The sequence below is a fragment of the Artibeus jamaicensis genome, unplaced genomic scaffold, assembly GCF_021234435.1.
Source record: "Artibeus jamaicensis isolate MK-2021 breed Jamaican fruit bat unplaced genomic scaffold, CSHL_Jam_final contig_387, whole genome shotgun sequence".
Taxonomy (NCBI): domain Eukaryota; kingdom Metazoa; phylum Chordata; class Mammalia; order Chiroptera; family Phyllostomidae; genus Artibeus; species Artibeus jamaicensis.
Genome location: NW_026521812.1, coordinates 8,254,460 through 8,267,882, shown reverse-complemented (window position 1 = coordinate 8,267,882; position 13,423 = coordinate 8,254,460). Strand labels below are relative to the sequence as shown.

At 34.2% G+C, this 13,423-nt stretch overlaps 1 protein-coding gene across 1 annotated transcript in view; it reads right to left on the bottom strand.

Moving 5' to 3' along the window:
* Positions 1-13,423, bottom strand: part of PTPRK (protein tyrosine phosphatase receptor type K) — a 498,469-nt gene that overhangs the window by 24,473 nt on the left and 460,573 nt on the right. Inside the window, exons 15-17 of the mRNA XM_053664761.1 lie at positions 8,175-8,335; positions 2,056-2,240; positions 248-335 (exon numbers count right to left, since the gene is read on the bottom strand). Coding sequence (XP_053520736.1) covers positions 248-335; positions 2,056-2,240; positions 8,175-8,335 — 434 coding nt within the window. The remainder of the gene's footprint in view (positions 1-247; positions 336-2,055; positions 2,241-8,174; positions 8,336-13,423) is intronic.

Here is a 13,423-nt window from a genome sequence, read left to right as displayed (position 1 = left end):
ACACAGAACTACCTCCACAGGGTGAAGAGTGTGAGTCAATTTAATTAACAAGGATGATGACAATTTCAGTGTCATTACCAATAGCCAGCACTGTTTTAATATTAAGTAGATTATTTTATAAGGAGATGTGACACCCTCTGGGATTGTCTTAAAATTTAAAACCATGTAAAGAAGACTTGCAACTTACTATTTATCTTCTATGCACAATATTTACAGTACATTTATCACAAATGCTATGAGAACTTACATGCTATAATGTTTCCATATCGGTTTTTTGCTCTATTTTGGTCTTTTTTAGCTACATCCCATGATGCTGACTGTCCTTCGAAGAAGCTCTAGAAAAATAAAATGAACAAGCAGATTGAATTTAATTCCTTTTCATGAATCAGGTTTGTCTGTTCCGAATACCAAAAAAGTAATTGCCACTGTCTCGGGGAGGGAGTCCTACGGCACTAAAAAGGTTCCATTGTCAGAACAAAGCTTATTTGCTGGACTCCCACTTATTCATCTTGGATTGGACTGATTTCAAATTAAGGACAAGAGACAACTTAAGAAAAAGAAGGACCTTAAAAGTATTTCCAATTTAAGATAGCTATAACTTTTTAAGAAAGAGGTATCAGAAGCATCAAAAACTTCCAAACTACTTTTAATGAGTTACCTTTCAAATGTGCTTCCTTTAGCATATATAATGGGGTGGGGGACTTGTTTTTGCCCATAATCATGCATTAAATCATGTGTAGTATATCACATTTCAGTTTTTTTGAAGATCATGAAAAGGACTGAATCTCTACAACAAGGGACCATATGAGAATTTTTAAAAAGTCATTATCTCCAAGAATCTTGGAACAGATGAATATGTTGACTGTTTTAATTGCCATATGTAGCAATTTAAAACATTGGTATACATTTCTTTTTGCAGAAGAGCTTTAACTTTGCTCAACACAGGAAATAGGGTCTTCAAAGAGTCAATGGTCTTTGAAGTGAGGTACACAGAAATACACATCAAATGAACAAAAAGAACCAGCTCTGGCAGCCTATTATAATTCCTTGCACTGGTTCGTTACCACAGCATAGTGTTTCCGGCAAACATCTAAAACCAACTTTGAAAATTCAAAGATAATTGTATTCACCCCCAAACTGAGTATACAAATAATTGGCAAAGAAAACGTAATGTTTAAAGAATTCTTCATGTAGTTGGATGTATTTTGAATGGTCTTTTAAAGTAAATTATTGCTTGAATTCTTTCACTTTAACTGTGTGTGTCTGGTGGGTCACGTGTGGCGGTGCATGTACGGCAGTGCATGTATGGTGTTACATGTGCGGTGGTAGAAGAGCTGCCTTCTCTGCATCATACTTCTGTTGGTCAGTAAGCAAAGGTGGCAAAGGAACCGTTCCCTTTTTGCTATGCATTGTTTATTGGAATGCTTCATTTAAATCACTTCCCTTGCAGCTTAAATCTTGATATTTTGGTTTGAGTAGGATGGGGAAACAAGGTTGGTGGAATAATTTCTCAATTCCTTCTTTTGGCTTCTGAACATTTGGATTTGCAGTGCTCTGTTTTTTCTTTCCAATCACCCTCAAAACTAAGAGTGACAAATAGCATATTTAGAACACAAGACTTCATCCCATTCCATTTCTTAACAGAGTGTTAACAAGCAAAGAGGCAAAGCAGTGCCAACTGTCTAAGTCACTAGAATGATAAAGCCTGTAGTGATAGAATGGAACCCAAGGATCTTGCCATGGATTTTTGACTGAGGAAATAAAAAGCCTAAGAAAGAGGATTTTAAATAACATAGTGAAGTCAATTACAGAACTCAACATTTTTAAGTTCTTAAAATGTATTTAGAGCCAGATAAAGCTCCAAGAACTACCCTTGTCTTTCAATCTGTCTACTTAATCTCCCCATATACACACTTGATTTTTTTCACTCAAACACAGGATTAGAGTGTCTAGAGAGTATTCAAATCTTCATTATGTTAAAGGAAGGAAATCTGTTAAATTCCACTGAGTATCATGATTAAAAAAAAACATTGAACACAGTACTGAAACTTTCACCTCATATTCCTCTTTGAACCCATAGCTGTCTGATGTCTTCATGAGATTAATGTGCTGCAGTAAGTCGGCCACCCTGATGGCTGGGTGCAGCTGTCCCGTCTGGTAAGGGGATTCTGTCCCCTCACAGAGGTAGCGAGGTACATCAAGAAGACGGCTGGACTCTGCTGTAGCACTGTGGTTCTCATCTGGCATTTTTTCAGATTCAAGAACATTAAAAAAAAGACAAAGTTTATCTTGTTTAATATATATCAATGCAAAAAACATTCTTAAGATCTCAAGCTCTTTCTGACAACAGGAAGAAGGGAAAGAAATATAGCAGAGGCCTAGGGCAGCATCCTCATAAATACAAAGCCTTTCACTTCAGCTCAGGGCATGAGGTCAGAGTACATATTGTGTATTTCACCAAGACAACAGATGCTCTGAGATGTAGAAAATAGCTGATCCACTTTTTTTAAAAGTATAATGGGAGATTTTGCTGGGTTCTTACTTTTTTCTTGTATCTGCATTCACAGAAGTATAGAGTGGGACTAGAAGAGCAGACTGTCAAGTGGAGAGGTATTTCATTGTTGCACTGTTGGTTAAATTGAACAAATTCCTTCCCACCCGCAACCCAACCTCTCTCTGGGCAACCATGCCACAGGGCTACTTGTCTTGCCCTTGTGGCCTTACCATACCCAGATCCCTGAGGCTTCTTACCCTGACACTGCAGACTGGGATTCCACAGAAGCATCCCCTGGACCCTCTAATGTCGGCTAGCCAGGTCACATGTTATTCATACTCAATCTCTACCTCTGGGTTTATTATTATTATTATTATTATTATTATTATTATAGTTGTTGTTTTTATTGCTAATATGTTTGGACTCTTCTGGCTACTGTGTAAAAGAAACCAGTGTATTTCTCTGGGGCAAAGTAAATAGGTCCTTCCTCTGGAATTCTTGCTGGGCCCATCCAGGCAGAGCTACACAGCCTTTCACTTCAGCTCAGGGCATGAGGTCCTGCTTTATGTTCTCATGATCTCCTTGTTCTACATTCATTTCATTTATTTTATATTTTAATAGTTTGTCTCCTGGTCTTTTATCTTCACTAAACTCAACACTTAGAGTGTAGAGACAGAGTCATTTTTTTTTATTCCTAGTCCCTGGTGCAAAGCAGTGAATAAACATTTCAATGAATGAATTGGTTAAAATCAGCTGAATCCCTTACCACCCACATTTAAGTGTAGGCACATCCCAATTGTGTTATATTAGCTTAAAATGAAAAGAAACCTTAAGCATCTTTCTGTCATAGAAGAAAGAAAAAAAACAAGAACATTTTACCTATGAAGAATAAATATTATTTTAATGACCATAGTACTAATCATTACAATGAGAAAAAGCATGCTTATATTTATCACATTTAAACTTACCACTTTAAAAAAGTGTTTTAAGGGGTGTTACTTTGAAAAGCATTATATTGCCACACTCATTAACAGAAGAGAAAGTACACTCTTAGGGGAACTTTTGTTTTTAATGATAATGCATACTGTAGAGAATGATATTTAATTAACAGTGAAACATATTTCAAATGCTGGTACATTTGCCTGTTCTATCACCAACTCTACAAATAGGATATGGCAAAAAATGAATTGTTGTCCCCATGATAAACATTTTTTCTTCCTGGAGAAGGAAAAAAAAAGAACCCCACAATCAGATTTGTGTGCTTCTATAATTTAGCTTGATTGCATTTACTTTACTTTGTCTTACTAAGCTGAATGCATTTTTATTTTTATTTTTTGCATTTCCTTCCAAAATACAACAATGAATCAAAAGCACTCCTGGTGGATTCTGTTCTGATCACCCAAATGAATTAACGCCCTTTATTCAAGTTTTGCCCACCCCTCTATACACAAACATTTTATAGCAAACATAATTCATGAGATTCTCTTCGTATGAGACTATACTTAATTGATCTATCTCTGCTAAAATATTACAACTGATAGACTGACATAAAGCTCTATACATCTCTTGCAGAAAGTCGGTCAAAAGGCACCAATCTGGGCACTACACAGCTTAGGGTGAGAAAAGGACAGGTAAAGTCACTGAGGTGAAGCACAACCACCCAAGAGGCTCTGTGGAGTGGCCCCAGAGCTCACCTGGCACCTGCTGGAGCAGCAGGATGTTCACATTGTAAAAGGCCCAGTGAGAAACACAGAATTCACCCATATTCCAAATCTTACACAATTGTGTCCCAGTATGGAATGCCTTTTGTTTTGCATTAAGCTTTAACACAGTAGTACAATGAGCAGTATTCTTTAAAATTATCACATATGAATTATTAATATAATACATTTTCACCTCATTAAACCACCTAATAATGTGACTACTAGTGAGAGTACATGTACTAATCATTATCCTTATTACACATTTAAGAATAATAACTTTAAGTATTTCCTTGATGGAAAGGTTTTCTACTTGCAATACACTTACCAGTTATAGGGACTTTAACCCAAAGAAGCAGTAAAACACAAAAAAACACAAATATATGAATTACCATGAAAAGTTTCTAAGCTCTTTTTAAATTAGTGAATAGGTATAAATATCAAGCAATATTTGAAATGATTTCAAGATTGCTTTATAAACACAAAATCACTTGGATACAAAACTGTAAACATCATGATTCCAAGAATGATGAAAAATGCAACAAGTGATATGATTAATGAGATTTAGCTTTTAAACAACAATTTTCTTAAAAATTAAAAAAAACCTCAACTTTCAAAATGACATAAACCTCATAATGGTTGTTTATATGGACAGATTTGAGGACTCTATTGTGTTAACTGTAGCCTTCCTCCACATAAATATCCCTTTTCACAGGGAATATGATTATCATAACATTTTAAACTTTATAGTTTTTTAAAACTCACACATCATCTCATTTTCTTTTAACAAAACGTTGTGGAAAAGGCACGGTAGGAGTTGTCATATTGCTTTATAGATGGGAAAGCACAGACAAAAGGTATTTTCATGAGTTTATATTGCAAGTCCACAGCACACCCCAGATGTGACCCCAACTCTACCCACGTCCTTAAAGCACTACTGTCATACAGTTTTAACAATTAAGCAGCTATGGTTTCCTGTGCGTTATTAACATTTTCATTGAATTTTACTTATGAATTGGATGCTAACAGCTTTGTAGGGTGCACAGCAAGGACGATAACTTCAAAGGCATTTGCTGCCTTGGCAAAGATGGCAATTCCTGGCTCCTCCCTAAACGGTCAGGCCGCCCCCTGCCTGAAACCCTCAGTTCGCTCCCGTACCTCTCTGTTGCTGTGGACATTAAAGGAAGAGAGCTGTCAGCAATAGAGAATACCGACTTTCTAATTCTTTTTAGAATATATCATTTTAACTTTAAATAATTATTTTAGTGAAAAAGAGGTGCATTTTGGTTAACCGAGTTAGTGTAACTGTTCCAAAATATGTTGAAAATGGAAATGAACGTTGAATACATGGATAATAAAGCATGCATGAAATGCAAGTTAAAGTTCTATGTTCACAAGAAATTTATACATAAAACATGAAAACTGGGATCTTTTGACACATTTCTGGCAATTTCTACATTTCTTTGGTTAAATCTTAACATTAGAAACACAGGATTAAAACTGATGTGTAACTCGTGAACATATAAGCAAATGGTCATGAATCATTGCTGTAAAATCAGTAAAGAACATGGTACAAACTGAAATAAAACTCATTCCACTCTTAAGTATGTAATTAGATTACCATTTAATGTAATTTTATACCTGAAAAGGACTTATCTATTGCTAGGAATACAGGATGTCTTAGGTGTTATATAGTAACTATAATATCAGGAGAATTTAGGAAATCTCTTTCCATCAAATCTTTACATACAAACAAATTATTCAGGTAGCATTGGTCCCTGAAAGTTGTGCATTTGGGTTCATTCTATTCACCTGCACAGATAAACAGGCATCTTACACCATGGGCCATTGTACTTTTGTCCCAGTCTAACAGAACCAGGAATTAGTGAGCATGTTGCTTTTAGCTGGGCTGACAATGGTTGTTCTCTTTGACAAGGTGATGACTATATATTTTAAATCAAGCTGCTTCCTAAACAGTAAATAATAACTCTGCTTACAAAATTATAACCCATGCAAGGAGGTGTGATCCATGCAAAGGAAAATGATGAAGTAGCAGGGCCTCACCTAACACAGCCGTCGGCACAAGTGGATCATTGGGCACTGTGTGGGAAAACAAAGCTCATGAAGGAATACGTTGCCCTAAAGGAGTATTTGACTCTTTCCCTTTTAAAATACATTTGTGTTTTTTAAGAAATATAATTATTAAACATTCTTTGATGAATGTATCCTGAAAAATTAAAATTCTTTTTCAGCGTGGCTTATCACAAAACGAGAAAGGTATATCTACAATTACAGTTTAGTATTCTGCTCAATTTAAAAAGCCAGGATGATTCAACTTGACATTATTAAGATTATAAAATTATGGGGGGAACCCATGAATTTTAGATCTGTCAAGTGCAAAAAAACCTAGAGAAATAATTACCTCATATACATTCCTAATAAATTTTATTTTAGTTAACTGTGGGAAATAGATTTAGCCCTTTCTCCAAGTTCATGAGTGGGTATGTGTAATACACTACTGAATCCAAACTTCCCAGTAAGGTACAAACCTAGGCAACAGAAAAGTGTGGGGAACAAACATGCTCTCAAATGCTTAACAGATTAACTATTAACTGAAGTTGTTAGAGAGGCAGCACCTCTATATTTTCAGGCAAACTTACTTTCAACTATAATTTTTGTATGCCCTTTTCTATTACTTATCTTACAGTGAAATAAAAAAATAGATCAGAAAGGCCCTATCATGATCAAAATTTTATTCAAAAACAACTATAACCTTTCTAGCAACTTTGGTTAGGAAATAATGGAAAAGTGAAAATAATGGGCTGCATTTAGGAAAATAAATAACAAGGAAAATAATGGGCTGCATTTAGGGCCAGTAACGCCTGAAATTTTCACCAAGCTGAACAAAAGAAAAAAAAATTTCCCTTTCTAAAAAGAAGTAAACGCATACAACCTGCAAACATTTTGTTTTTTCAACCTTATCATAACATACGTTTATAATCTGTATAAGAAATAATACTTTTATGGTCTCATCTTCCCTTATATACATTTTCCAAACTGAAGTAAGCACACCTCCAGTATCTGTGGCAGAATGCCCATATATACAAGGTCAAGGATAAACATGATTTTCTTTTGTCAAGCATCAATTTTATGTGAGGATTTGAAGAAACAGGGTTAGATAACTTAACTTTAAGTAACAAACACGGGTATAGAAAAAATATATCTTTCATCAGAAATTGGAAGATAAACTAATATTGATGATGGGGTAATTATTCAAATTATCTATTAAATAGTACTTCGGTAGAAATATTTTAAAAGCCCTCCTTCGTATATCATCGTTAGGAATTCTTCACATGGACGAAGAGATGGATAAGTTGATAGACAGATGAATGGAAGATTGATGGATTTTACTATTTCATGCTAGTCCCCTAATTCAAGTAAATTTTGGACTTCACACCAGCCACTAAAGAGCATGTAGTTCCTCTTTCCCCTAGTTAATTTTTTGTTACTGAAATTCCCCAGGAGTCTATAGAATATTTAATAGAATAATTTTACCCATGCTAATAATTCTCAGAAAACGTATGGTGTTTCTTATCTCACAAAAAAATTTTATCTTGTACAACAAAGGAAGACGCAAATGGTAAAATAACTACGAATCTGACACAAACTAATTTTATGTAGGCCATCAAGTATATTAAAGCAATGAAATATGATTTGGTCTGAGTGGTATATACGGATATCTCTTATGATGATATAGTAATAAAATTCATGCAGGTTGAAGTTACAGTAAATCTAGTATCAAGACTGAAAATGAGTTCTTATAAATTCCATAATATTATCTATTGCCCTTTTGCTTTTTTCCAGCTATCTCTTCATTCTGTTTTTCTCACTTTCTCTCACTACTCAAAGGATGCGTTGGCCCCAGAGTTCACTAAAAGAGCTTTGAAAATTGTGTACAAAAATTTTAATGAAGAACTTACATCTTGGACTAAAATTATGTTGGTCCATGAAGGTGATGGAGAGAGGATCTTCTGCATGCAGAGTGCTCTGATCAGCATAACTTCGATCCATTGCATTCACCATGTGAGTCATCTCCTGCCGGGTGTTGCCCATAGCATCTTTGCGTTTTTTAGCAAGCTTGCTGCCAAGGCAAATACAAAAGGGAAACCTTAATGTGAAGCTTGGAGGAGAGCTGAGAGCAGTAGTAAGTGGTCCAGGAGTGTCCAAGGGTTATGATACAGATGGGGGTTACAAATAACTTAGGGCATAATTTTTGGAATTAAGTTTGACACTCAAACAATATATGTTGCTTGCTATACAACTAGTTTGCCATTTGGGTATTTCCACATTCAAGCTGTCAACCCCAAACTCTTATTTCTTATATTTTATCATTAAGATAGAGTATTATAAAACATAATTACACTTTATTAAAGCCATAGCTGAATACTTCCTTATTAGAGCTGTTCAAGAAAAATTTTAGATAAAGCTAAATTCTGGTATTCCTCCTGAATGATTAATTCTTTTATCAACTCCCATTCCTCATTGTTTTATTACTTGGTAACAATGGAACATGTGTAGCATGAACATATTTAATAATATATTTATATTGTTATATTTATAACATTAATCTAAGCCTAACCTGGACACTTGTAAAAATCAAGCACAGCCAGATATAATGCAAATACACAGGAATATATGGAAAAATTGTATTCTGTATAAGAAAGTTATATGTATTACACAAATGATTATAATCTTGAATTATAGACATGGTCAAATCCTAAAAGAGTGTTTTAGAACCACATGGCAGAGCATCCCTTATAGAAATGCCTTATAAATTAAACAGGACAAATGACTCAGGGGACTTGCAAATAATGGAAGGTAGACTTTTCAGCTAATCAAATAATGAAATCTTTATCTTACATATCAAAGATTAAGAAATACATTCTGATTCTCTGTGACCATCACACATGAAACATGTAATAAAAAGCTATTAAAGTTATATAAAACATATAACACTAACAAGGCAATTTATGTGATATAAGTAAAGGTACTCTAAAAGCTTATAGTAGCCAGATTATGTTTCTAAATTTATGGCATCAGTTTATGTTGCCTTGGAAATACTCTTTAGCAGTTTTAAGAATACCATTTCTCAGCCAGATTATTAGCTAGGACATATTCTTCTGATTCTCATTAGTATCTACACTAGAGTAAATAGTCTACAAATACTTTTTTAAGGCCTCATTTAATAGTTGTATTTATGTACGAAGGCTGTTCCTTTAAAAGATTATCCTAGCAATGTAAGAGCTACTCCTAAATAGAATTTTTCTCCCTAAGAATCATAATACTTGACTTTAAGGGGTTTTATACCCAACATATGAACACAGCAGATGTGACATCTAAATAAGACAGTGATAAATTAAGGATCAAAACAGCATTACTATTTCTCTTTAGAAATAATGTTAATGATAGTACTAGTAGTAAGAAAACAATGAACAAAGTATAATAAGAATTACCATCACCACCACCATTACTATTACTAACTACACTGTCAGTACCACTACCACCACCACCACCACCACCACCATTTATTAGCAATATTTTCTCTATTCATCAAAAATGAAGAAGTTATCTCTTTTTTTCTAGGCGAGGCAGTAAAACCCCCATAAAAACCTTACAGGTTTCAGACAGAAACTGGAAACACGTGTGGCTGCCGATGGTAGGATGCCGTTTAGGTGGGAATGGGGGGGAACTGGACAGCAGTTCAGGGTGACTTCTCTAGGTGACTGTTGGCATTGGATCCTAGTATTGAGCTTCTGATTTTTAAGTTATATTTAAAGAGAAGCAATGAATCTGAATATTCATGTTAAATTTTTGGATTTTTTCCAACTGCTTTGTTTTTTTTTTTGAAAGAGTGCATGAAGCAAATTAAACACCAGAAAGTCATCTTTTAGTTCATAGACCACTTTTCAAACTTACCTCTGTGGTGTCTTACAGGATATTTGTTCTTTGACCTACAATGTTTGTTTACCTCTAAGATCTGGTTAACTTCTATTGTTTCACCTCAACAGGAAGGCTTCTCTGACTGATTCGAACAACCCTTTTCAGGACAGGTTTCCCTGCTAGGTGTGTTTAAAACACGAGGTTTTTTGCCTCTAATAACACTCATCACATATCATCACAAATGTGCTTTTAATTGTTTTCCCCACTGTGTGTTCCATGAAGGGAAGAACCACCTGCATATTTCTTACATTTAGAGCAGTGTCTGGCACGTAGCAGGTACTCAAATACTTGCTGAATGGATGGATTAGGCCTGTTATATGTTTTGCAGGTTTTCCTTTGCTAATTCAGTTAATTCTCAGACTGACCCGCTGAAAAGGCATGAGAATTCTAATTGTATAGATGAGTTTATTGAGACTCAGACAAGTTAAATAACTTGCCCAAGGTTACTTATCTAATAAGCAGTGAAAAATGACCTGTTTCAGGCCCCATACTCTTTGACTATATTCAGTTGCTGACATTTATTAATGCCGCATTATAAAGTGTACCATGATAAAAGCATCTACTTAATTTACGAGTTAAAAATTAATTGTTACAAATTTGAGAAGAGGAATGTGAAAGCAGCACACATTTTTGACATTTTAAAACTTAAAACAGCAAATTACATCGTTTAAGAAGTAACTCTCAGTCTTTGTTTGCTGGGCAACAAGAAAGAGAAATTCATTTCTCTAAAAATTTATGAGATTGAATTAGATAAAAATAATTACTTGAAATACAAATTAAAATGCTAAAATTTTGAAGATGGGAAGTTCAAAGCAAATACAAAAGACATGTATAAACTTTGAGGCTTTACTTTAAAATCTATAATTTATGCATGTTTCATGAGTAAGGAAAAATATAAAGTAATGGATTTGTCAAATTCACGACAGATGAAAGCTTTCATGGCAATGAAGGATCTTGACTTTTCAGATCTACAAACCTCTCTCAGTTGTCAACTTACAGGGGACTATATGTTTGTTAACATCTGCCAACCAACCATCATCAGCTTTGTTCTAATAACTTAATTCTCACAACAACACTGTGAGGTAGACTTTAATTCAGGTTATTACAAAACAAATAAAAATTAACAACAGAATCAAGTGTTTTGGTTGAGAACTGAAAGTTACTATGATGATGTCAATGAATGTTAGCTCAAAAGTCACATCAGATTTACTTCTAAATTCTAATTTAACGTATTACTGCTTTTATTTTTTAAAAATCCTCTAATTCAGATTAGGTTCACTAGGTATGTTTAAGCAGCTTTTAACAGTATATCTCCATGACATTCTTTCTAATTATGATTAATGATGCCAGTGTTCCTAAGTATTACAATAACAGTATCATAACTTACTACCTAGCATAGAATACTGGAATGTTATCCATCCACTAAAAAGGCAACCCTACGCTAACATTATGAATATAGAGAGTTAAGAGAAAGTTTATTGATATTCTCTTAATAAAATACTTATTGATTTCTGTGTTTGATGCTTTGTCTCCCTCTGAGTAACAAGCTTATATAATGTGCACTTCAGGACAGTTAAGCAATTCATTTTGCAACTACTTGAGTTTGACAGATGTGCAAATGACTTTCATTATCAAAGCAGCCAACAGCATAAACTTCTGCAGGTGGATATATGGGTGGGCTATAAAGAGGGAAAGTGCTCCATCACTGTATGAAATGGTACAGTTAATTACCTTTGGCTTCATCCAACATGATTTAACAAGGATATTATGATTCATCACGATAAGCCAGGAACATTGTTAATTTACACCTGCTTGTTTAGCAGATTTTAAGAAGGCAAATGTTTATAATATTTAAAAACGTTGCCAGAATTCTGCTTTAGTCATTAAGACTCAACAAATTTTGTTGTAAAGCTAGTTTAAATTTACCTAGTGAAACAAATAGCATGGGACTCAAATGTACACAATCGCAATCCTTAGGCCTTAAAACTTGGTGGATCAGTATTGATCAAGCAATGTCCATGAGTACTTTGTTGTCTTGTTCCTTTGGACTGGACAGATATCCTGGCCTCCAAGGTAATGAATTGAAAATGGCTAGTGGACAATAGTCTCAATCTTTATTCAAACTAGTATTTCATACCTAATTACAGAATGAGCTTAGACTTTGGAAGAGCAAAGGACATACGTGACAACACATGTATGTCCTGTGTAGGTAGAAGAGACTCCTCGCCCCATCAGCCATGTTTTTTTTAACATAATAGTCCTATTTAAGTTAAAAATAATAATCTTCTTTTCTAAGGAGGAGTTTTTATTTCTTTGCCACTGCAATATTATTATCTTACCCATGTGTTTTCATAAGAGTATACTGATGGCCTAGACGACTAGACCAAAGGTGTTTATTCTAAGGTTATAGCCCACCTTGGATTTCTGGAATTGTGGAGATGAATGTTTTCACAGTAAGTTCTGACATGAATCCTGTGAAGGCACTTTTGTTTGTTCTTCTATGAACACATCACTTTTATATTTTTATATTTTTTGTCAAATATAATAGTATTACATAAAGATATGGATTAGTGAGCTACAACCACTATCCCTACCACATGAGTGAGGTATCATATTGATAAGTTACAGGTTTGACTTAAGTAAATAAATGATGTTTTGGGTTGTAGACTAAAGCTACCTATGGAAAATTGAAAATTAAAATTAGAAGAAGCTGAATATACATAAATACAATATCCCTTTTTAAAAAGATTAACAAATAATTTTACAGGTAAACTTTATAATTTGAGTCCAGAAAAAAAAACATGTTTTGAAATGTCACTAAAATCACAAACACCGTGTTGGGTTTTCTTATTTTGTCTCATTTTGTTTTGTTTTTGAAAAGGGATATTGCATCTTTAACACATGTAAAGTTGTATATCACCCATTTTCTACTTACAGGTAGTAGGAGTAAGAATAGTAGCTCCTCCTGGCAAGCAAATCACAGACAGTGGAAAAAGAGAAGCAATGGTGAATGAAAAGCGTGACTCCGTCACATTCAATAAAGCAGAAAAATGTGCGTTAAAATTAAGATGAAATAAAATAAAATTAATGTTTTTTTGGTTTTCATTTCAATTTGCTCATGCATTGGTTAGATACCTTTTGCCATGCAATTAGACGAATATGCAATAGAAAAATAAAATTTAAAATACGTAATTTGGGAAAAAATAACATGCTGACATTTCTTTTATAG